The 25111-nt window shown below is 36.4% G+C and overlaps 1 protein-coding gene across 5 annotated transcripts in view; it reads left to right on the plus strand.

Annotated features, from left to right (window-relative positions):
- The window catches only part of CAMK4 (calcium/calmodulin dependent protein kinase IV), a 199647-nt gene that overhangs the window by 155253 nt on the left and 19283 nt on the right, over positions 1 to 25111 (plus strand). For 4 of the 5 annotated variants that reach the window (XR_012505574.1, XM_074360453.1, XM_010971479.3 and 1 more), the window contains 2 exons: positions 13871 to 13961; positions 16050 to 16124. Coding sequence is in view for 4 of the 5 variants with exons in the window: in XM_074360453.1 (XP_074216554.1) it covers positions 13871 to 13961; positions 16050 to 16124 (166 nt within the window). In the remaining variant the exon portion in view is untranslated. Of the gene's footprint in view, positions 1 to 13870; positions 13962 to 14031; positions 14269 to 16049; positions 16125 to 25111 lie in introns of those variants that run through there. The other variant, XM_074360454.1, reaches the window with a different exon arrangement.

Raw genomic sequence — 25111 nt, forward strand, 5'->3', positions numbered from 1 at the left:
TCGTCTGTTTATAAAATCTAGAAGAATCAGCAAAACTTGGAGTTTTTGTTTTGTTTTTGTTTTGTTTTTGTTTTTGTTTTTGTTTTTGTTTTAGAGCAGGTTTGCGTTCATAGCAAAATGGGGAAAAGTGCAGGTGGGAAAGTACAGAGAGTTCCCATATACTCCCTAACCCCAAGCATATATAGCCTCCCTCTTATCAACAAGTCCCACCAGACTGATACATTTATTATAACTGAATCATAGTCATTCAAAGTTCATAGTTTACATTATAGTTCCTCTCAGTGTTGTACATTCTATGGATTTGGGCAAATGTTTAATGATATGTATCCATCATTATGGTGTAATACAGAGTATTTTCACTGCCCTGAATCTACTCTGTGCTCCACCTATTAATCCCCCCTGCCTCAGCCCAACCCCTGACAACCACTGATCTTTTTACTTTTTCCATAGTTTTGCTTTTTCCAGAAAGTCAGATAGTTGGAATGATACAATAGATCACCTTTTCAGACAGGTTTCTTTCACTTAATAATATGCATTTAAGGTTCCCCATGTCTTTTTCATGGCTTTATAGCTCATTTCTTTTCGGTTCTTAATAATATAACATTGTCTAGATGTACCAGTTTGTCAATCCATTTACCTACTGAAGGATATCTTGGTTGCTTCCAAGTTTTGGCATGTATGAATAAAGCTGCTGTGAACATCCATGTACAGATTTTGATGTGGGCATAAATTTTCATCTTCTTCAATTAAATATCAAGGAATGTGATTGCTATATCATATGGTTAGAGTGTGTTTAGTTTTAGTTTTTGAGTGTGTTTAGCCACGTAAGCTTAGAAGTAACTTCAACATATTGAAGCCTTCAGAGTTTCGATAAAATTTTATTTTCTTTTCTTTAAATGAAATGTTATAAAACATAGTAGATCATTTGATCACTTTTATCTTTAAAGATCAAGAAATTTTATAATTGTCATAGAGTATAGATAATCTCTGAACAACCAGCATATACAGGCAAAGTTGATTTATTTTATAATTTTCTGAAGCATCATTCTGAAGTATTTGAATTACTAAATGAACTATTTCTACTAGTATATGAAAATTAGTAACCTTCAATTTAATTCCTCATAACAATTTTTAAGCAGGTTGCTTTAGTGATATATTTGTGTATACCTTTCATATATTTAGAGGGTTTTTTCCCCAAAAAGCTCTCTGACCTGATCACCCCAGCTTCTTCCTCTTGTTCCTATGGACTTCAAGTTTCACTGCACAGCACTTAGCTCTTTGAGAGGAAGCTAAGAAGATCCAGAGGCTCTCTTTGTCCCAAGTTCTCATTGCTTCTGTTACAGGTTTCTCAGTTCCTGAGCAAGTCGAAGGGAAAAAAGCATTCATGGTTGTCACCATGAGCTCTGGAATCAAACAGACTGAGGTTTAACTCCTGGCTCTGCCACTTCACTCTGTGCAGAGACAAGTTGTTTATCCTCTTTGAGCCTCAGCTTTAGAGGGTTTTGGTTTTGTTTTTTTTTTTAAACATTTTTTTATTGAGTTATAGTCATTTTACAATTTGACACAACATTGTTTTTTTTTTAATTTGGGTAAGTGTTCATTTTGCTTCAATAAATCTTAAAAGATTTATTTCATAAGTTATATAAATAAATAAATAGTAGAATATGATAGAAGGGTACTTCATCTTTACTTGGAAAGGAATATGGCCTGTAATGATTCAACTATTTTATACATTTAAGAATTATCAAGAGTATTATTTCCAAGCCAAGCACTGTTGCATCTCTTTAACTTACTTAATATGATTCTTTTCCTTTATATCTCTGTAACTGTGGATCCATGTCACATCTGGTACCACTCTCAAGCACTCCCATGGGTCCACAAAGCAGGAAGAATTTCTTTCTAACAAAGAAACAAGTTGAAATTAACTTTTCTTTGCTATAAGAAACCTTCTTTTCTTCCTTAACAGCTTTAATGACACTCATTGGTATATCAGTAGTCGCAATAGGTTCAAAGTGGCCTCACACACTAAGGATAATTCCAATTTCAGGTATCAAGTGAAATAGTATTTTTTAAATGTTTAAAGCATCTGAAACAATGTTGGTATTGTCTGCTCTGGACAAGATGGAGTAAAAGGAAACTAATTTGCACTTTTCCCTGAAGCAAACAAAAAATATGAAACATATATTTCAGACATTGGACATCAGGCAGCCCCAGTGATCCCTGAAAAAGGAAGCACAGACAATAAGAGCCCTGCAAATTGCCTGAAGAGAGTTCTCAGGCTGCCGTGGAGGGAGGGAGAAAACAAGAGGAACCCAGCCATCTTCCTGAGATGAGGAGACAGAACAGAGAATCTGAGTGGCCAAGGAGGCTGGAGTTCACAGAGCAGAGTACCAGAGAGGAGAGAGCTTCACTGAGGGCCATCTGTGGGAAGCTGCAGGTCCCCCTTCCCCACAAGTCTTCAGCTAGGTACTGATCAACCCATGCATGTGAAGACAACCCAAGGACAAGGAAAGAACCAGATTAGAGGGAACGATACTTGTAGCTCACAGGGGAATGGGAAGAGTTTCTGTTCCTAATAGTGCAGATGAATTTAAGAGTTTAAAAGCAAACCTCAAAGGGATCGAATTGGTTTTCAGGTAGTGTAACTTAACCGCATCCAAAAGATCACAAATACATCTATATTTGCCCAGCACCCAGCAAGATTTAAGATCACAACATGCCTAGTCAAAAATTATGAGAGTTGCATGCAAAAAGCACATCCAGAGTGAGACTGGATGAAAGCAGGAGAGAAGTCAGTCAGAAGAAACAGACTTAGAAATGGCACAAATGAAATAAATAGTATACAGAAACATGAATATAGTTATTGTAACTACGCTCCATATATTCAAGAAGATAGAGGAAAGATTAAGGATGTTAAATAGATTCATAGAAGATGTACAAAAAAAAAGACTGAAATCAAATATCCAGAGATGAAAACTACAGTATCTGAGATGAAAAAAATACACAGGATAGAATTAGCAGATTAGATGTTTCAAAAATAAAAGAAAGTAAACTTGAAGACACAGAATTAAAAATCAAGGTGGAACACAGAAAAGAAACAACAAAATGAACAAAATACCAGTAAGCTATGGAACAGGTATACATATATATTGTTTATTAAATATATGGATATAATTGGAGTTACTGAAGAATGATAGGAAATAGAATTATATCTGAAGAAATAATATGCACAATTTTCTAAACGATGAAACAGATAAAGTCACACATCCAAAAATCTTAACAAATCCAAAGCACAAGGAACATGAAGAAAATGATACCAAAGGACATCATATTCAATTTTCTTAAAACTAAAGATAAATAAAATACCATAAAAGCAGCCATGGGAAAAAATACGTTATACCAGAAGAACAAAGATATGGATGACATTAAATTCATCAGAAATAATACAAGTAAGAGACAGTGGAGTAACATCATCAAAGTATTGCAAGGGAAAAAAAAAAAAGGAGTAACCTCATGTTCTGAACTCAGTGAAAATGGCTTTCAAAAACAAAGGCAAAATAAAGACTTCATTAGACATACACAACCTAGTAGAATTCACCACTAGTAGACCTACAGTATTCAAGTAAATTTGGTTGTGTGTGGCAAAATGGAACTAATTGGGTTATGTTGTGCTTCACTTTCTACCCTGCTGACCAAGGGCAGCTACTGGTAGTACCTAAAAGAGAGAGCAGGATGAGTTCAGTTCATTGTTTCTTGAACACAGGGCCACACAGGATATGAATTGGGCTGGACATAGGACATCTGTTCTAACCCAAAGATATTAGTAGCTGATTCCTGTCCCAGCTCAGGTAGGTCCACCATTTTATTTATTTAATAAACATTTATTAAGTGCCAATATGAGCTAAAGCTCAGAGTGAGTTCTAGCTATTCCTTGGGATTTTGTGTGCATTTGTTGTTGTCAGCCATAAAGCCGCCTTCAGCCCATAATTCTGGTCATTCATTCATTCACTCCTTCTTTCGTACATTATTTTCACAAACACGCATCACAAATTTATCAGGCCCTTTGCCTAAAGTCCATGGAAAAAAAGGTGAATAAGGCAATCTCTACTCTCAAGGAATTTATCTTTTACTTTGACAGACAAGAATGTGAAGAAAATGCTATGGGCAGGGGTAGAGAAAATGATACTTGTTTTATTTGTGAGATTAGACAATGATTTCATAGAGGAGGTGGTATGTAATCTGAATTATAAGGTGTTCCTGGTACTATTGCTGTGGCAACAAATTATCCCCAAACCTACTAGTTTAAAACAGCCATTTTACTATGCTCGTATATTCTCTGGGTCAAGACTTCAAATAATGCATGGTGGGAATGATGGTTATCTCTGCTCATAGTGTCTGGAGTCTTAGCTGGAAAGTCTCAAAGGTTTGGGAGCTTGATGGCTCGAGGCAGAAATCATTTCAAGGTGTCTTCACCCATGTGTCTGGCAGTTGATGTCTGTCACATGGGACCTCAGCAGAGACTGTCAATTTGAACAACCATACTTAGCTTCTTCTCCATGTTTCCCCAGTTTTCTTACAGCATCCCTGCCATAGGATAGTCAGACTTTTTACATAGCAGCTCAGGAGTCTTAAAAATAGTACCTAGCAAACAAAGTAGAAGCTGCATTGACTTTTATAGTCTAACCTCAGAAGTCATAAAAATGTCACTTCCACTGCATTCTGTTGGTTACCAGTCAAGTCACAGACCAGATTCAGACAGAGGAATTTAATCTTCACCTCTAGATGGGGAATGGCAAGATTTTGGAAAAACATTTGAGATGAGTAATATTGTTACAAGAATCTTTAGAAAATACAATTTGGCACATGAAAGATTATTATTATCTGGGAACCAAATGGGAATGTATATGGCATGACTTAAGAATAGTAAGTAAGATTATGTGGCTAGAGCATAGAAAGAATTGTCCTAGGATGATGTAGAGCCAGAAACTGGAAACAAATTTTGAAAGGCCTTTAATTTTCATGCTGAGGAGATTAGACTGTAACTTATAGGCCATCAGGAACCCTTAAAGATAAATTGTTTTTGCTTTTAAACTAGAGGATCAACATGAGTTAATCTGTGTTTTAGAAAGATGACCTAGGTATGGGGATATTTAAGAGACAAATGTTAATAGAGCCAGGAGAGAATATGAAGCACTATACTAAGCAGTAATAATGTAAATGAAAAGAGCCAGGAGATGAGAGAGATATTCTGGAGATTGAATTATGACTGATTGGCCAAGGCCAGCAAGAGAAAAGAAGGCATCAAAGATGACACTGAAGTAAATGAGAATGCCCCAGAACTTGGCCGCTTTGTCTAATCTGGATTCCTCCGACCCTGGAGATGCTCTACAGATTAAAATTTACCATGGATCTCACAGTCAATCTTAACTATGCCAGTTGATCTGGTAAGGGGAAATAGTAGTTACATACTGCATTTCTCATGTATTCTCTTGACAGTTATGAAGGCATCATAGAGTAGAGGTTGAGTATAAAGACAATGATAGTGGCAGGTCTCCAAAGCAGATGACACAGAAGAGTGTTCACTTTGAAGTTCTCACTTAAATTTAGTATATTTGTTCTAAACTTTCTGAGCAAATTCATACAGTATAACAGTATTATTTTTCTTCCCAGTAGGAGAACTGTAGTCAGAATACCGTTTTCTTTTTTTAGGGAGTGGTTTTTCTTTGTCCTTTTAGATTTTTAAAGAGATTCAGACTCCCTCCTACCAACTCCTGAGACATTATCAATTAACCACACACAGCCCATCGAACACAGCATAGCTGTAATTAAACTAAATTACTATGCAGTAGCTTTCATTACACAATGACACAGTTTTTGTTAGGACCATAGAGAGAGTTTAATTACATGTCTAGACACCCACTGAATTCATAGCAGCAGTAGTATCTTTGTCTAAAAGAGAGTTTGAGCTTTTGGTGATTGCAGTTTTTTGAAAGACCAAATGGTAAGATACGTTCGGGGTTTTTTCTTTTTAAAAAAAAAATTGCACATTCTACTTTAATGCATAAATGATTAAGGAACCATTTATACATCTGTGTATGTAAACATTTCTTAAGGAAAATGTACAGAATTTCACTCTTGGTTATATTTAATAGACATGTCACTTGCATTCAAAAACTTTCACTTTCTAATAAACCCCAAATATCCTTTCTTAACTTTTTAAAGATTTTTTTTTTGTGGTGGGAGGTAATTAGGGATATTTACTTATTCATTTTTAGAGAAGGTACCTGAGATTGAACCCCAGATCTCATGCATGCTAAGCAAGCACTCTACCACTTGAGCTATATCCTCCCCTGCTCTCTTAATTTATTTATATGTAAGTCATGTACTATAGTCTAAAGCATAGACATCTCATAATAGTGTTTCCAGCTTTCTCATCCTTGTAAAGAAGCTCATCTCTGCCTGAGGATGGAGTGCTGCCTACATTTATCTTTAGTCCTGCCCATGTAGACAGTATGGAGAGTTCAGTCTCCAGATAGACTCTGTATACTCTGCTTGACCACAGTGTGCAGATCTAGGCGCTCCTGTTATTTCTTTTGTACTCCAACCTGATCTCTTCTTTTCTTATTACAAAAACGTATTTGCTGCTTCTTTCGCTGTAACTGCAGATCATTTTTGGACCTTTTTTTAAGCTATGCATTGTCTCCTGAATATTACCTTTATTTAACTGGTCAAAACTTTCCATAGCATACATTCCTAAAATCTCATCTTTCCTGAAATCTGACCATATACATAAGAGAATGAAATTATCTCAGTCTTATCCTCTCTAAACATTCTCCATAGCCCCTCAGAAAGTTGCCTTACAACATGCACTTGCTCTAATTTTATACACAAATATATTTTATATACTGACTCATTTGTAGATCACATGTACATTAGTTTTATTTTTTGTATTCTGTTAGCATGTGATTTATGTGCTTAATTCAGGACCCATCACTTTTTCCATTAATTTTTGCATAATGCATAATTTAAAATAATTGTTCACTTAATAATAATTTCTATTGATAGCAATGATAAGCATTTATTGAAGTCTTGAGTGAATATTTTAGACTTGGTGTTGAATCTAAGGAAAATAGTACAGGTAAAATGATATTTTCCACCAATACTAAATAGATGAGCATTCTTAAAAATATGCACTTAATAGACTTTTATGACATGCACATGTATAAATAGACAGAAAAATGAATTTCCAACCTGTTTCAAGTACCCATGTTCCCCTACTCTGACTTTGTACCCCAGGAGTCTCGTACCTAAATCAGAAACAAGAACTGGAGACTGACTGTTCTTAATGACTTCTTCGCCTATCAACTACTCTAACCTAACACCCCAGGTTTCCATACCTAGTGACATTCATAATTATCCTGTCTATGAGAAGAGATGTGAAAGCATCTTGCTGTCTTTCCCCCATGACATTGCCACTCCAGCAAGCATTTTCCAGCAAAGCTTTGCCTGATCCAGACACTTCAGACCACACCTGTAATTTAAATAATGGCGCTCACGTGGGAACCTTACTGCAGAGACAGCAGCAGGCCCAGTCCTCTGCAAGCTCACCACTGGAGTCCAGCAAGGCTCTTTCAGTTATAAACAGAGGCCTTTTGGCTTGCCCACTCTGCACTAATGTGTTATTATAGCTGGACAACTCAGTTCCATTTTATTACAATGGCCAGTATAATTTATGAATGTTTTAGACATGAAGGAAACTGAAGAGAAAAATAACAAATGAATTTTGAAATGTTTTTTCCCAAAGTCCCCTGAGGCATATGTTGTATTGAATATTCAGATCAACTTCAAAGAATGTGAAGAAATTAATTCATCCGTAACTATCAACATAATTACTACAGAAGAAAAAAATAATCATGCAATTATTCAAAATGTCATTTTGAAGGTGAAACCCTTTTGCCTGACCTTAAATGTTCTTACTGGGTTTTAGCTTTTCTCAAAGTGATGCTGTAAATCTTACTCATCTGATACTCATTGAGTATCTCTGAGTTGACTAAGTATTATTATCCAATAAGTATATGTTTCATAAACACATAGGTGCTGAGCCTTACTTCAGCTGAATGTATTGAAGTGATGTTGCTATGGAAATATATTGCTACAATGTAAGGCCAAAAAGTTAAACTTCTGACAGATTAATAATGGCAAATGAATAAAAGGTGCATATTACCATCATCCTTTGAATATCTACAAGTTAATAACTAAAAAGTAGAATAACATACATGTCTATAGGAAAGTTGATTTATTAATCATTCAAAAGTATTTATTGAGTGTATATTCAGTGTAGGCACTGTACAGGAAAGTAAATATCTGGGAACCAGGTAATAGTTTTCCTGTCTTTGTGGAGTTGTCAGTCTAGTGAGGGAGACATCCTTAACATAAAGCTGCAAAGAAACAGACATGCTGTAAAGAAAAATAGGAGGCATCAGTGAGAACTTTTAAGAGTGCACATGTAAGAGAGTTATTAATTTGGAAGGGCAGGTACAGCCTCCCTGAGGAATTGGCATTATAGTTGAGTCCTGAGGATGAGGAGGGGTGGTGGGTCTGGAGATATTTCTGTGGTGAAAAAGGGAATAGCAGGAGAGAGGTGGAAGAAAAGGCAGGACTGGTAGGGCATTGCCTCTGGGGAGGTGGGGGAGGGCACGGGAAAGGATCCAGGGCAGCACCCAGGGGTGGCTCTTGAAGAACCACCAAAGATTCAGAAGAATTGACCATAAGCAAAACAACAGGCTTTGAAATGCAGCTCTTTATCAATGATAAATACTATTTATCATAGAAATTCTTTATTTTACAATTGGGAAAAATATTATAGTAAGAATGTTTCAAATCCTAAGTGCCACAAACCTTGTTCCTTTTCTAACTTCTAAACATTCTTACCATAAATTATGAACACATATATAGCAATTTCCATCCATATTTTACTTAGACCTGTTTCAAGGGTGAAGATGACTAGTATATAACATATCCTAACTTTCTGTAACTTACATTGCATCTTCTTGGGAAGAAGAGTTGTGGCAAATTAAATAAAAATACATACAAAATAAAGCTATTAAAGTGGGAAAAAATTTTCTATGTAGGGAGAAGGAGATGTAAATATTTCTGAATTAGGCTAGTTATTGTAAATGAAACCTCTTTTTCGCTGAACTTTTTGCCAAACAAAGCAAAAGAGAATGTGATGAAAGAAAAAGCAACTATTTTCTGATCAAAGTATTCTTTAATACTTCAGAAAAGAGAAAGTTTTCCAAATCTCAAAGGATTTCTAAATGTCATCTATTTTATAAGAAACATGGAACAGCAATGATAGAGTCCTAGTAACTACTGTTTATGAGTAGAATGTCTACTGCATACTAGGAGCTTTCATGCCTGTCTGCTATTCTCACCACAGCCTGCAAGTGGATGTTGCAAATGAGAAAACTGAGATGTAGAAAGCGGGCATATTGTTTAAGGTCACACAGGTAATAAACGGTATACTTGGGGTATATTGCCCCAACGCAATTCTCCATGTGCAGTGATCTTGATGTGTTAAGATGAGATTACCATATGATGAGATTAGTGGTGTGTGTTTTACTGAAAACCTAGTTTGAAAACAAGGGGAAGGGTGCTTATTATTCAGATCTTAAAGTGCTTTTTTTAATGTCTTCAGATACTGTAAGACAGAAGTTTTCAAAGTGTAGTGTAGGGATTCCTGGAGGGTCCCTGAGACCACTTTCAGAGAGTCTGTGAAGTCAAAACTATTTCATTATAATATGAAAGCATTTCTCCTTACTTATCAAAGCACAGTGGAATTTTTCAGAGTCTACATGATGTGTGATTTTACAATAGAGAATGCATAAGCAGATAAGAGAATCCAGCTGTTTTCCAGTAAACCAGAAATTAGAAATTTGTAAAATTTTACAACAGTGACACAGTAGTAATTTTTTGTCTTAGAAAATAGTTATTTATATTTTTCAAATGTTTATGTTAATGTAATGAGTTTATTATTTTATTTTTAAATAAATTAACAAGTAATTTTTTTATTTATCAGTTTTAACTACTTACACAGTAACTAATGTTAGATATAATTCACATAAACAAAAGCTCTTTGAGGTTCTAATTTTTTTTTTTTTAACTCTAAAAGAGACCTGAAAACAAAAAGTTTGAGAACTGGTGCTCTAAAAGTGTTGCTGCTTCTAATGATTGTGTCTCCTTGGGGGAAAGACAGAGGACCATATTTCATGTTTTCCTTCTTCCTAGCTTCCTGACTTGAGATAATGTAGGAGTTAAAAATACTAACTATTGGTCAAAGGCAATCAGTGGGTCCAAGCAAAAATAAAATCATGACTCCTACCATTTTGTCAATCAAATACACTTAAATGCCTTCCCCCCCATGATCTTATCATCACTTTTAATAATCTTTCTACACCAAGTAATTTCTAACAAATGATCCCTGCCTATACTTTTTAAAGTAAGAATTATCACTATTAGCATTTCATTGCTTTGTTTTTGCGTTTGTCCCCCTGGTAGTGCATGACTCCTAAATCTATTGTTTTCTCTAAAACTTTTCTTCTGTTATCTGGTCTAGTTCTCCTTTATGGAGTGCCAAATGGTGTTTTGGGTTTTGTTTGTTTTCTCTTCCTTTTTTAAATTTGGACTTAGAACACATAACAACCATTTCTGTTCAAGAAGGCCAGAACAACATTTCATGAAAATCTTTATATAATTAGTACTTTGCTAACCAACACTTGCCAGTTCATCTCATTTTTTCTTGTTATTGTGTTGTTATTTCCAGTATCATTTTCTTCCCAAAGCAATAGAGCTTTTAAATTGGGTTAGATTAGGGAGGAAAATCAATATTTTCTATTGATTGGGATCAATAGAACTATGCAATTCTTATGTATATTCCAAAGCTACTATATGAGATACTTCATCTTTGCCTTCAAACTCAGCTTATACAAAAGATAGTATCTTCATCCTCAGAGATATGGTGGATTTTCCCAGGATGTATCATTCAAAGCTGAGCACGGTCATCTGTCATTCTGTCATTTCTCGTCCCTCTCTATTACCCTCCCCATCCTTCATTGTTCTACCCTCTTGTCCTTCGTTTTTATTTTCCTCACATTTCCACCCTACAAAATCAAGTAATGGGTATATCCTGAGCATCTGTTGGGAATCATGTAACAGGCAAGAGTCTGGACTTTACAGCCAGATGCCCAAGTCTCAATCCCGACACCACAGTGTCTAGTTGTGACACTGTACAGATCTCCTAGCCTCTTTATGCCTCAGTTTTTTCATTTGTGGAACAAGAACTATATAATTTTACTTAACAGAGCTGCCATGAAGATTAAACAAGCTATTAGGTCTAAAGTTTTTATAATAGTGCTTGAAATATAGTAAGTGCTTAGGACATGAATGGTATTATTATTATTACCTACATGTGGTAATTATCTAGTGTAAGGAATGAGTTAGAGCTGGTAAGACATGAACAGAAGCAACTTTATTTTTTCTTACTGTTGTGCTGGCAAATCAACACTGTGAATCCATTCTTCTCCTCAATGAATAAAATTTCAGGCCATGCCCATAGCTTTTCCAGTCCCTCTTGGGTAAGGAAAAGACCAAAATTTTAGACTCATCCAATTTTAAACTTCTTCCCTCCCCCAACTTGGACCTTAGAGATCTATAATTTATAAATATAGGGGGTAGAGATTCTTGTTAGTTCCTTCTCTATTTCTTGCTTTTTTTCAACCAGCCAGATGCTGATTGTGGTCCTTCCAGAGTTGGAATGTGAAAGCGATGATGAAGAGTGGGAAAGGAGATGGATGGTTAAGAAAGGTCTTACCAGACTGGCACATGTCTGGTCTGGCACCCATAATCTCTAGGTGTGGCAGGTTACAAATGCCTGTTGTTCTTTGTTTATGGGACAACATTGATGGCTCTACAGAGACTCACTGCAGGATAGTTCTATCACTGCAGGTTCTCTGAGTGGCCCCTTAGCTACCTACCTCCCTCATGTTCTGTTTCCTGTCATGCTGAGATAAGATGGCATCACCCCAGCAGAAAATAGGCCAGCAAAGGGATCTCTGGAGGGATACTAGTGTCTGGTTCTCTTCTGCACAGTCCACACTGGGCCTGTGAGAAATGTGCTTCTTTGCCCAGCTATTACTTGAGGGCAACTGAATCTCACTGAGACCATCTCTCCTCAATCACCTGCTCCAACCGTTTTCCAGTTTTTCATGAGTGAGCCAGATATCAGTTCCTGTTTCCCCAAATCACTAACTGACACATGTCAAGTGCTACAAATTGTGACCTTGAAGTATTTATCCCCTCTTACTTGGCTTGAGTAGAAAAAAAAAAAAGTACCTCTTCCCTTCCCCTATGAGATGGGAAAGGAAAAAACTACAGCACCTTGGCAACTTTTTCTCTTAATCCAATGGAAAAATAGGCAAAGCATTTGAGTACACAGTTCATAGAAGAGGAAAACCATTAAGGGTATGAAGAGAAGGTAGACGATACCAGTAAACAGAGAAAGATAAGTTAAACCAAACATAAGGTATAATCTTTATACTCCCGCTCTGCAAAAGTTAAGAATATAAATTAGATAAAAATATTAGGAAAGCATTTACATTTACACTGTTTATGTGAGTAAATACTGATGGAGTCTTCTAGGAAAGTACTTTTGCAGTATATATTAAAATTGAAAATATATATAACTTTCGACCCCACCAGTCCTGCTTCCAGGTATCTGTCCTAAAGGAACACCAGCAAAAATACTCCAATATTCAAATATTAGAAGGTTTATTACTGCATTATTTGTAATTGCTAAAAATTTGAATGTGCATTAAAAAGGAAATAGCAAAATTTTTTAAATGATACATCCAACAAAAAGTGGATGCAAGGATTAAATAGAGTAAGTTGTAGTGACACATGGGAAAGATTTCAAAGACATTGTTAAGTGAAAAAAAGCAATGTAAAATTCTTATTAATGATACATTTATATAAGAAAACTAAAGAAATCAGGGATATTTCCTTCTATACATATACTCATTTTGTATATGAATAGAAAAAAGTTTGGACCATTTCAAACCGATGAATGATTACTTTTGGAGAGGGATCCTGATACTGGGGGAAGCAGGGTCAGGTAGAACTTCAACATTCACAATCAAAGTATATTACATGTGTGATTACACATAATTTACAAAATAATTTAAAATACAATAAAATGAATAGAGTTGTTAGAGGTGATCTTTAAGATCACCTCAAATATAACACTCTGTATTAATGTCTGGACTTACTAATCCTCAGAAGAGCCTATGAGAGCATTCATTGTCATTAAACAATATTTGTCATATTAAGGATAGTTCTCTATAATAATTACTCGCATCTCAGTGTCTGTTCAAACCGTAATTATGAAGTCTTTACTATGGTTGTGAATTTCTAAGATGACACATATGTAATGCTTTTCAGCTAATAAACCAGACATTTCAATATAGAGCACCTTGACTTTACTATAATATTAATTAGACAATTTGAGCTGATATGGTAACATGCCTATGAGAACTCCAACTAATATTCTCTGAGAAGTAAATATTTTATTTCTGGCAAGTGGTTCTATACAGTTTAAATCGCATTTCACTTTTAGGAAACGGTATATAAACTATTCTCAAATGTTACATAATTTAAAACATTTTCTTTTATGGTATTTGTTTTTAATCATAATACATGTGTGTTTTTGAATCACTTAACTTAATAAAGATTGTTATAATTTTGGAAAGATTAAATATAAAAGTGTTGGAGCCATAAATATAACACATGAATATTACTTCATTATTTTCCCTGTTAGTACCTACATGAAAATGGGATTGTCCACCGTGATCTCAAACCAGAGAATCTTCTCTATGCAACTCCAGCCCCAGATGCACCACTCAAAATTGGTGAGGACATTTCCTGATGTCTTATGATCCCTTTTCCAGAGCAGAAGAAATTTATTCCATGGAATTTATAAATACTGCTCCATCCAGTTTTGCCTCCATTAAATTTCCTCAAATATTGGTGTCTGTAAAGGAATAATTAATTGTTTCGGAAATCTGTGTTCTTTCCTGGAGTGTTAATCTGAATTAGTGGCTGGAAGTTGGTACTTCATTTCTGGACACACAAAGGAATCACAGCTCTTGGAAATGATGGGGACTTCAGGAGACGACTGTGTTTTGTAGATAAGTTTATATAGAAGAAAATCGCAGAGTATGTAACATTTCTTTTTTCCTTTTTTTTTTTTTTGGTTTTTTTTTTGGTTTTTTTTTTGGTTATTAACTTTTATTCCACAAGTTAGTTGGAGCTTAGTTTTAGGCAATGAAGAACTTTGATGTAAAATACTTAGTGCCTATCAGTGAATTCGGGCTATGAGTCATTTGTTTATATGAACAGAGATAAACTGAGATCTGTGTTTCCCAAAGTGCACTCCATGGAACACAGGTCCTCAGTTGAGTGAACAAGGGTGAATAATTCTTTTGGGGGGACCATGGTTTGTGGAGGTGCTAAGGTTGGTCAAATAAGTTATGAAATGCCAATTTAAACATTTTTATTTCTGCAGGACTTTCAAGAAAGTTAAAAATACTAATGTGTAGCCTGACATCTAAATTAGTGTCTTTGAGACTTTTCCCAGTTCTTATTTGACTCTGGAAACCTTGGGGATTTTTTTTCCTTCAGTAAGCAGTTTGAAGAACTATAAAGATGAACTTTGGAAAGTTCTGATCTACTCAAAGAGATCATTAAATTAATATTTTAGAAAAAAATGTATATTAAATGTTACTTTTCATGTCCCTTACAAAGTAAATCTTTGTTTGCAAAAAAAAAATTATAAAATTTATTTTAGATGAAATCTCCATAGTAGAATCTGTACTAAATCCTCTGAAGGGCATTGCTCTTTTGGAGCTGTCCTTTATAATGCTGATCTGATGAGTTCACTGCATTTATAAATGTTAACACTTTTGAAAATTAAATTGTACATATCATGGAAGAGCTCAGACAACATAATGTGCTTTATGAATCCAAGAACCTAAAGAAAAAATCCTGGAGTCCTGCTGGGCAGCTGGCTTGTTCTCATAATCACTCCTGAAAGGTAGTGGACAGCAGGGAGGCTTCCATTTTCTTTGACATCACTTTCAAAGATTTTATCCTTAAAGAAATTTCTTTAAATGGTTGGACGGATACTGATTTAGGCAGGAGCTCCCTTCTTCCTGAAGGACTTCCTACTGCTTTTTCTGATAAGGATCAGCACCTCCATTGAAACGTGGGTTTATCTTTGAAGCCTAAAATGGCATCAATTCTGCACCTGCCTCTCTTGAAGAATGGCCTTGAACTGTTTCCTGATGTTTCCTGAGTGAGAGAGGTGTAGCCCAGTGAATAGACCGTAATGGTAGCAACTTCTGATAATGTTTTATCTGATAATATCCTGAGAAATAAATAAAAAGGATTTTTGCGCAGAAAAGGTATATGTTCCCTAGATGAGAGTAAATTCTTTTCCATCAAATGCACTATGGAATGACATTATTTATTTTGAGGCAGAATAAACCTTTGATACTTCTGTTCATTTTCTTGACATTTATGAAAGTCTAATTTTTAAATTTGATTTCTTCCAATGGATTAAAAGTTCTGAATTACATCACTACTGTCCTTTAGTTTCATAAATCTCAGAATTAATATTAGATAAAATATATGTACTGCAACTATTACTTCAAGAAGGAATAGCTTATTTACTCAAATCTGGTAATTATAGAGAAAAGCATAAAATGTCTTTGGTAGTTATTTTTTTCTTTTTTTCAATTTAAAGCAACACTTGAATTATTATTTTTTGGTTGTTTGTTCACTCTCCCAGGTGACTGGCCCCTATCTACATTTACCCCGTCATCAAATACAAAAACAAACAAAGAATTTAGTTCTATTTTGAATAACAAAAGTATTCTGTCATCTTATAAAAGATGAGAAAAGACTCGCTTCATTAAATTTTTTTCTTGTCTTATTAGCTGATTTTGGACTCTCTAAAATTGTGGAACATCAAGTGCTCATGAAGACAGTATGTGGAACCCCAGGGTACTGCGGTATGCTCTTTAATACTGATATTTTACTTCTATTGTTGTTTGAAATCTATTTTTATTTGATGAACTTATTTTTTAACTCCTAATGTCTCTATGTGAAACACAATTTGAAGTGTCTTCATGAGGAAGACATTTGTAAATGACAGACCACCTCTTGTTCTGCATAAGGGGTTCAATGATGTTGATTTGAGGGCACCCTGTTAAGACAGCAGAGGGTGAGGGGACCACAGGGAGGACAGACTGGGTCCTCTGTACCTGCCTTTGAGGTGGTAGCTATTCTTGGGGCCACTCAGGAGTAGAAAAGTAGTCATCAGGGGAAAGGACAGGGAAACAGTTTTATGACTGGAATTAAAGCCTTGAATCCTGTATCACTTTCCTTACTTGCTTTTACTTGGGAGAGTGTGTGAGGAGAGCATGTGTCATTAATGCAGATGGTGTGGAAGACAACAGTAAGAGTGGGGTAGTCCCTAGCTATTGTTGGTGGCACTGGGCTAGCCTCACTAAGATAAGATATTTAGGTGGGGTTTCCCCACCAGAATCCCCCGGTCTCTGGAGATGAGCTGTGCGGCAGTCCTCAGATCCTCTTGACCAGTCTCTCAGAATGGGTTGAAGGCACCTTGAGTACAGTTCACAATCCAGAGACAGAACAATAGCATTTGATCCAAACCAGCATGAAACTCATCCTTTTTTTCTTGATGGCTGTATTAATCTGGCAACAACCTAAAAACCAATAAACCTTTCAAAAATTATCAAGAATTTCTAAAATTTTCGTGGCTAATGAGTATGTGACAAATTAATTAGAACTCTAATCTGGATTACAAAGAAAAGAGACAAGATTTCATGTTATCAGTCATAAGTTTAGCTATGATTTTCTCTTAGAATAATCATCTTTTTATGTAAATCTTTCTTCACTGACTCGTCTCTTCAGCAAAATCACCTGCTGTGTATTCAAGCCAGTGCTTAGCACCTGGGAGATGCGTTTTCTTGCCTCCATCCCCACTCAAGGGGCTTACAGTCTATAGAGGAACAGTCACGTAAATCAAAAATGTATAGCACCTTAAGAAATACCATGTTACGCACATAGGAAGGCCATTATGGAAACAGGAGAAGGGTGGTATTTGGAGTTTCCTGTCTTGTTCTTCTATGGCATTTATATTTGTTAATCACCTCATCTGAGAAATAGACATGTCAGAACTACATAACTAACTCATTTTAACAACTTTTGAATTCATAGAAATCAGACTGAAAAAGTGCAGTAAGATATCCACTAAAGCAAATGTATGATTAATTCACAGAAGTTTAGTGCTGGAAGAAACTTTAAAATTCATTTACTAACATTCTCATTTTACTGAGATCAAGAGTATGACTTTCCCAAGAGTCCACATCTAGTTGTTGGGGGATCAGGGATGAGAATCCAGGTATGCAAGGTCCTAAAAACACAATGATAGGATTCCCTACACAAAAAAATCACCATAGATAAATCAGTATGGTTTTCCTTCACAGAAATATTTATCAGTCATTGCATTTAATTTATAATTTTCTCTAATTTAATTTTTATGCCTCAAAAGTATTACTAGGTCATTGTCAGAAGTGAAAATCCAAACAGATGTAATCAATATTAACACCTCATGCATTCTTCTGCACCATTCTCCACATTTCCATGTTCATATAAACATTTTATAATTTTGATTTTAACTAGTTAGTTTCCCTGGTCTAAAGTAATAATGTTTTGGATTACTTTCTTAGAGCTGAATTGTTCATAAATCCAGTGATTACACAGAATTAAGTGTACCTATCTTTTTATTAAATCTTTACATTATGCCAAATATTCTTGTTCTGGAGCTTAAGTTCCTTGAGGACAGGAGTAGTTTATCAATTAGGAGTAAATAGAGAAAAATCAAAATATAGTTTAAACAAGACAGAAATTGATTTCTCTGATGTTAGAAGTCTACAGGGAGGCAATCCTGGTGGGTTCCACAGCTGTGGCTCTTCAGATGTGGTGGCTCTCAGTGCCAGGGATTCAGAATTTTCTGTCTTGCTTTACCATTCCTCAGTATGTTTCCTCACATTCCAAAATGACTGCTTGAAATCGGTCATTCCATATGCATTCTACACAATAGAAAGGAAAAAAGATTGAAAAAGAGTGCATCTTTTCACTATTAAATAGACTTGCAGAAGCTCCAAATGTCCACTTATATCTTACTAGCCAGTACTTAGTTACAGCCTCCACACTGCCAGGGAAAACTGGCAATGTGTCCCTTGACTGGACGTGCCCCAAATGAAATCAGGGTTCTCTTACCAAGAATGAGTATTGCATTAGACAACTCACTCTCTCTACCACAGGCTTATGAGTAGGATTTTCTTAGCAAAAATGTGAAAACCATTTCACTATGTCCCCTGTAGGCATCCTCTTGTTTGTTTTAATATTTTATGTTTTATATTTTATGTTTTCCTTAGAACTGTTAGCTAACAACTTGTCCATGACCCTTCCCTTCTAATGGATCCATGTGGACTTTTCCTTTCTCTAAGTCAAATGTTCTTATTTGTCGTCATCCTGAATTTCTTTCCTGCCTCCAGAGCTCCAAGAATACAGGGGAAAATAAGAACCCTGAATTTAGTCCTATGTGCCAAATGGGGTTCCCATTTGTGATCTCTAATTGCTAACCAACTAATAGAAGCTTTGAAAGAGGTCTGAGAAAAGAATGACACAACAAATTAAGGATTTAAGAAGAAAGCTGGGGGTGGGGGGCAGTTTAGTAATCATTATCTAGTACCAAACACTAAGTATTCCAAGGAGGTAGCTAGGTTGGAGGAATTCTCTGAGAATTGAGCAGCCTGAAATGGGAAGATCAGGGAGAAATTACACCAGTGATCTCTCAGAGTCCTTTCAAGGGTTTTAATAGTAGTGACAAGAGCAGTTCTTTCTTGCAGCAGTACAGAATGGCCATCCTGTGAATGAGGGATTCACTCATTGATAGAAAGAACTTTGAATGACTAATAGACTCCACGTTAGGCACCAAGATTATAAGAGTGAACGCAGTATGGTCTTATCCTTCAAGGATTTCATAGGGTATAAAAGGAGAAAGATCTGTACACACTAAATCAAAGTTTGGTGTGATAAGTTCTATATTTATCTGAGCCAAAGGCTCAAGGATAAAGAGAAGAGGGAACAATTAATACTTCCTAGATAGGCCTTTACAGAGGAGGGGCATTTAAGTTGGACACTGAAGGATTAGTAGGAGTTCAGCAAATCAAGAGGTGGCCACAAGGCATTCTTTGTCAGCAGGCACAGGAAGAGAAAAGTCAGATGAGTAGTAGCATCTGACTAGTTCAGGAACTGTTTGTTACTTTGTCACTTTGCGTGACTGGAACATAGTCTTTGGTAGGGAGCATGCAGATGGGCTTGGCAAAGTAGATGGATCAAATTTTAAAATAATCTGTACATTAGGCTAAGAAATTCAGACTTGCTTTGGTAAATAATAGTGATCCAGCAAATGTTCTTAGTCAGGGCAGTTATATTTTTAAATCAAATCTGTATTTTATAAATATCTTGATAGTGACATTTTGACAGATGGATTTGAGAGAGAAAGGAGATCAAAAGAAGACAAATTAGAAAGCTATTGTAAATGCTCTTTCCTGTCACTCCATTAACAGCTTCAGTGAATAATGTATTCAATCTCCTCCTAAATCTAATCATTTTTAAACATAAAACTATTATAAAAATACTATTTCAGATGTTTGTCTTTGCTAGCTTATAAGATGGGCCCATCTTACAGATAATGCCATCTTAGAATGGAGGCTTGTTTTCCATTTGCTATTTCTTCCCCTATAGATGACCACATAACCCTTGAGGCTATGTAATAGGGGAAAAGGGAATTGACTGGATGAAGTTAATCCATCCTCCTCTGCTATAGGTAGAGGCTCACTAGGAAGAAGTAATTTGCTGTATTATATGAAAATGAGGAGAAAGCAGCATGGAAGCTGGGGCAGGGGTGGGGACTGAGAGAGAAAATAAAAGTGCTGTGTGAACTCTGAAGTGCTAAACTTATGTGTGGAATTACTATTATATGGGCTGATCAGGCTTGGAAATCAAAAATAAGTAAGTTTGATGTGTTTAAAGAGCAAGGTTCAAATTATATATAAACAGACATATATATGCATGCATACTCTTGGTCCAAAGGTAATAAATACACTGGAATATTACCTCCAAGTGGGAGCAGAGGAAGGGGCAGGATGTTAAGGCACCCCTTTGTACAGTAACACAGAAGCACTGGAAAAGCTGAGTTAGGGAAAAACAGAAGCCCCAGTAACACCAGGGCACCGGAAGTGGGTGATCTAGAACAGAGGAAAGATGCAGGGTTTTAATTTTTTTTAATTTAGTATAATAATATTTCTGTTCATCTGTCTTATAAACAAATAGACCATTTATAGGAAAGGCTGAAGCCCCCTTTGAGGATGCCCCTCAGTTCGAGCCCTTTCTTTCCTCACCACATACAAGTACTGTCATCACTTTGCCATGTAGCCTTCTGAGAATAATTAGGTGGGGAGGGAACTGTCCATTTATGGAATGAGTTGAAAATGGTAGGACTACAGGACTGGTAGGAGTCATTGTCATGTTATGGAAAGCATAACTTTACACAGAGACTGAACTTGGAGCAGTGTCCGCCATATAATTGACAGAGGAGAGGGCTGAGCCTGCTTGCTCGCTTGATGTAAGGGCGATTACATCCTGAACAATTATCCTTGTGTACACTGGGTCTAGTTTCCACCTTGAATAGAAGGATTTTTCAGTTACATCTCTTGAGGGAGTAGGTGTTTATATTATACCATCTGTCATTTGTCAGGAAATTAAAAAAAGGAAAGCTACCCATTCAGTCTCATTTATAGAACCTTTGCCTCAGGCTGTTAATAACAGAGCATTCGCCTATAAGTGAATCGCAAAAGAAAGATTACAGATGCTAGGTGTTTAAGGAAATATTCATTATTTCCTTGGAAGTGTACCCAATTGAAACTAAACTGCAGGCCAGAAAACTAAAATTTGTGATCTGGTTAAGTGGAATCAATGTCTAGTGTTCTGAAATAGTCCAAAGAGTGTTCAACATTGAAGAAATTCTCATAATCTTATTGGACAAAGAAATAGATCTCAAGGAAAAAAAATCGATTGGGTCATGGTTCCTGATAAATGTGCTACAATGTAACTATGCAGTATTGCTTCCAGAATGTCTTAACTCGTTCAGATATTTAAGGCTTGAAGTCTGTGGGTTCAAACCTACCCATGCCAATCACAGAAAAAAAGTACAAGCTGTTAGAGCAGAAAAGAAGCCAGTATGGAAGACGATTCTTCCAACGATAAAAGAATTTTTCTGTCTAAAGCCAATTATCTAATTTATTCATAAGCTTAATTAAACTGTGTTCATATTATATATTCTTAGCTGTTTGTTTATCCAAATTCCATTTTCAGGGTCCAGAAGCTGTCAAGAGTTTATTTCCTCTCGACATTTGCCAGGGTCCCATCATTATAGGGATAATCCTGCCTTATTGCCCACATTACTGTGTTTTAACGAAATAACCTACTACATTCACTATAGTAAAATTATAATTTTTCCACAGTCTACAGTCAGAAGAGATTTCTGTCTACATGAACACACATTACTATGAAAAATGTTGGAAAATTTAAATGAGATGAAATAAGTAAATCTAATAGTCTAAAATACAAGGTTTTAGAATAGTTTTATGTTTTTGTTCATTTCTAGAGAACTAAATAGCTAAGATGAAATAATAACGTTATCAGATTACATTGGTAATCTAATCAAGTAGGGATGGTCTTGCCTGAGAACTAATTAAAACAAGGATGACTTTCTTCTTGCAATGAACTTTAAAAAAAATGGATGAAATAAATATATAGTAAAATGTCATCTGCACTGCCTGTAACTTTCTCCTCAGTGGGCTGGGGTGTGTACATGAGCCCTTGGGGCTTGTTGACAACAGGAAGGCAGCAGAGAAAGCAAAAAGAAGAAATCAGAGAATGCCAAGCAGGTTGGTGAAGGGTGCCCAGATCCATCTCCTCTTCCTGAACAGGCTGTGTCCCCAGGCCATCATAGGGTTGTCCCAGGCAGGCTTGCAGTGCCTGATCCAAATGAACAAGGGCCAGGAGAAGGGCAAAGTGAGGCTGGGGACAGATGGAGGAGTGGTGAGGAAAGGTGTAGCACAACTTGTTCTTGACCTTGCAGGGGGCAGGACGCTGCAGGTTGACTGCAGGCTTATTTTAAACTGTCTTGGAAGTTTTAAATCTAGAGGAAAATAAGTCTCTTGGGGTCTTTTTGTTGGTCTGGTACTGACCTAAATAAAGGGTATTCTTACTTTAGTCCATTTTCATTTAATGAATATTTATTAAACTCCTATCATGCACCAGGCACTGCTCAAGGTACTAGAGATGTAGCAGTGGAAAAATTTTTCTTCTTTAAAGATGGTACATTTTAGTGGGAGAAGACAAACAATAAATAAAATAAATGTGTTAATTATATAAAAAGAGGTGATTATTTCTATGGAAGAATATAGAGTTGGGAAAGGGGACAGGGCACACCAACCCTGAGGCAGGAACACGCCTGGCCAGCAAGGAGGCTGGTTGGTTGGAGCGCAGCGACAAAAGGGGAAAATAGCAGGTAAGGATAGCAGGGGTCAGAGCTGCAGCTGGAAGGATATAGCTAATACTCACTGAGAGGGGAAGACTTTTGAAGCAACAGATTTAGAGCTTGTTGATTTTGAGATGCCTGTTAGCCATCCAGGTGGAAGTGACACACGGGCAGAAGGGTGTATCTGAAGTTCAGGAGCAAGGGCATGGCTGTTGTTAGAAATACGGACATTATCAGCACATAGATGCTATTTAAAGTCATGAGACTATCCAGCATCACCAAGGCAGAAAGAAAAAGACCCAGACTGACCCCTGGGCAACATCACCATTAGGAGGCCAGAGAGAAGAGAGAAACCACCTTATCATTCTTAGACTGTCAAATAGTAGAAGCAGCTCCACAAGACAGAATTATTAATTATGAGTAGATGTTTTAAGGCACAGATTCAGGGCTCAATACACCAAACAATATTCTAACATCTAAAGCTGTCAGCAGTGTAAGGGGCTGCCTCTCTGGCTTGGGAAATGGTCACAAAACCTGACTGACTCATCTCTCGGGATTCAGGGCTATCAGTGAGGGGAGGGGATGAAGAGTCCTGCAAATTTCTGCATCACCATATGTATTAAATGATACGACCGCAAAAGCTGTGTGTATGTTCTATATATGTAAACTAAGTTGAGGATGATGTCAACCACTTTAGTTAAATCAAAGTTAATCAAGTATATTTTGGCCTGACATGACTGATAAAATTGTATCTAAACAGATTGTCACCAACATCAGCCCCTCATTTCTCATACTCCCTTTGGTTTAGAGACAGTCTTTTAATGTACTGGTAATCTTCAACTTCTGGGTCTCCATATCACAAAATCATTTTTTGTGCCCACTTCCTTGTAACTGTAAGAGACTACTTCAAGAAGAGAACCAACTGTGCTGGAGAACTTACAGTTCTGTAAGGAGTCAGCTCTATTATTACATATGTGAGGGTGGAATGAAGGGAGGAAAAGAGGTCAAAAGGGAGAGGTGATTGATGGCAAGTGGGTAGAAGACTTGCTTAAAATGTATTATTTGGGCCTTGAACACCCACAACATGTTCCATTTATAATGTTTGCTACAGAAAGGATATGCATAAAATAAACATAAAAAGTTTCAAAGAATTATTACTGATAATTACCAGTAAGATGTGTAGCTCCTTTAGAAAAAAACAGTGTTGCTGTACTTAACACATGAGACAGTTTGAATGCTAAGTTCATTACTTTTTAGCTGCTGCTCCTTATACAAAAAGAAATTCTTATAAAATGTGAATATTAGGATCAGTTAGGTTTATTTATTTATACTCTACCTTTTCCCACAAAAACAGGAAGGCAGCTTGTCAACAGTTAATACTCCTTTGCTGTCCCCGGGGCCAGCATCCTTCACAGTTTTAAAGTGACCAGGAGACACAGTCTAATTAAATATTTGGAACAAATAGTGATTCCTCCAAGATGGGAGGGCTCAGTGGAATCATAGAAAAGTGAATTTCATAGAAATGAAACTTTCATAGGGTAATAATAAGCCGTGTTTCTTTTTTCCTCTTCTAAAAGCATGAAGTGTTCTCAAATATTTGGTTTTCTCTTCAGGGTATCATTTAAAAAATAAAAAGTGAAGTGAGGATAATAAACAGGCTCTTTCTTCACCCATTTATAAGATTTGTACAAGGAGATATATCATACAATTCATGTGATAAGGAAGACTTTTTCAAGAGCTAAAATGAAAAACATTAAGTGAGAGTTGGATTGACTGATATTTGTAGTGTAAAAGATCAAGAACAAAGGAAAACAGAAAGGATGCGTTAGAACATGAAGCAGCCTATCACCTGTGTCTCAAAACATCCTTCAAACTCTTTTCTTGCTCTACCCTAACAAGTCATAAATAACTAAAGTGACAGAGGCTTCAAATGCCTCTTTGGTCCTTCCCAGCCTTCCACAGCATGGAAGGTATAGAATTAACAGTGTCTGAGATCCATTGTAGTAAGTGACAAGGCTGCTCCTAGCTAGAGGCAACCCCTTCCGGAAGCATCTCAGCTGTTTCCCTGCCTGATCCATTCCACACCTTTGTTATAACACTTAGCATGCTGCACTGGGACATTGCCTGTCTTCTCTGTTTTCAAAGCAGAAATTGCACTCGACAAAGTTAAAACGGTTGTGCCCCATACTTGCCAAATGTATGTGACACCATAACAAAGGACCACATATGATACAGATGCTAAGCACCAGCTTGGAGTCTTCCCAGCTGTGGGCACTGCTGCCGCCTACAGGAGGCTGCCCTGAAGGCATTCTTCTCCTTTGTGCTCCCAGGACAAGTTAGGAACCCAGAAGGGACAGA

This window comes from Camelus bactrianus, chromosome 3, assembly GCF_048773025.1.
Source record: "Camelus bactrianus isolate YW-2024 breed Bactrian camel chromosome 3, ASM4877302v1, whole genome shotgun sequence".
NCBI lineage: Eukaryota > Metazoa > Chordata > Mammalia > Artiodactyla > Camelidae > Camelus > Camelus bactrianus.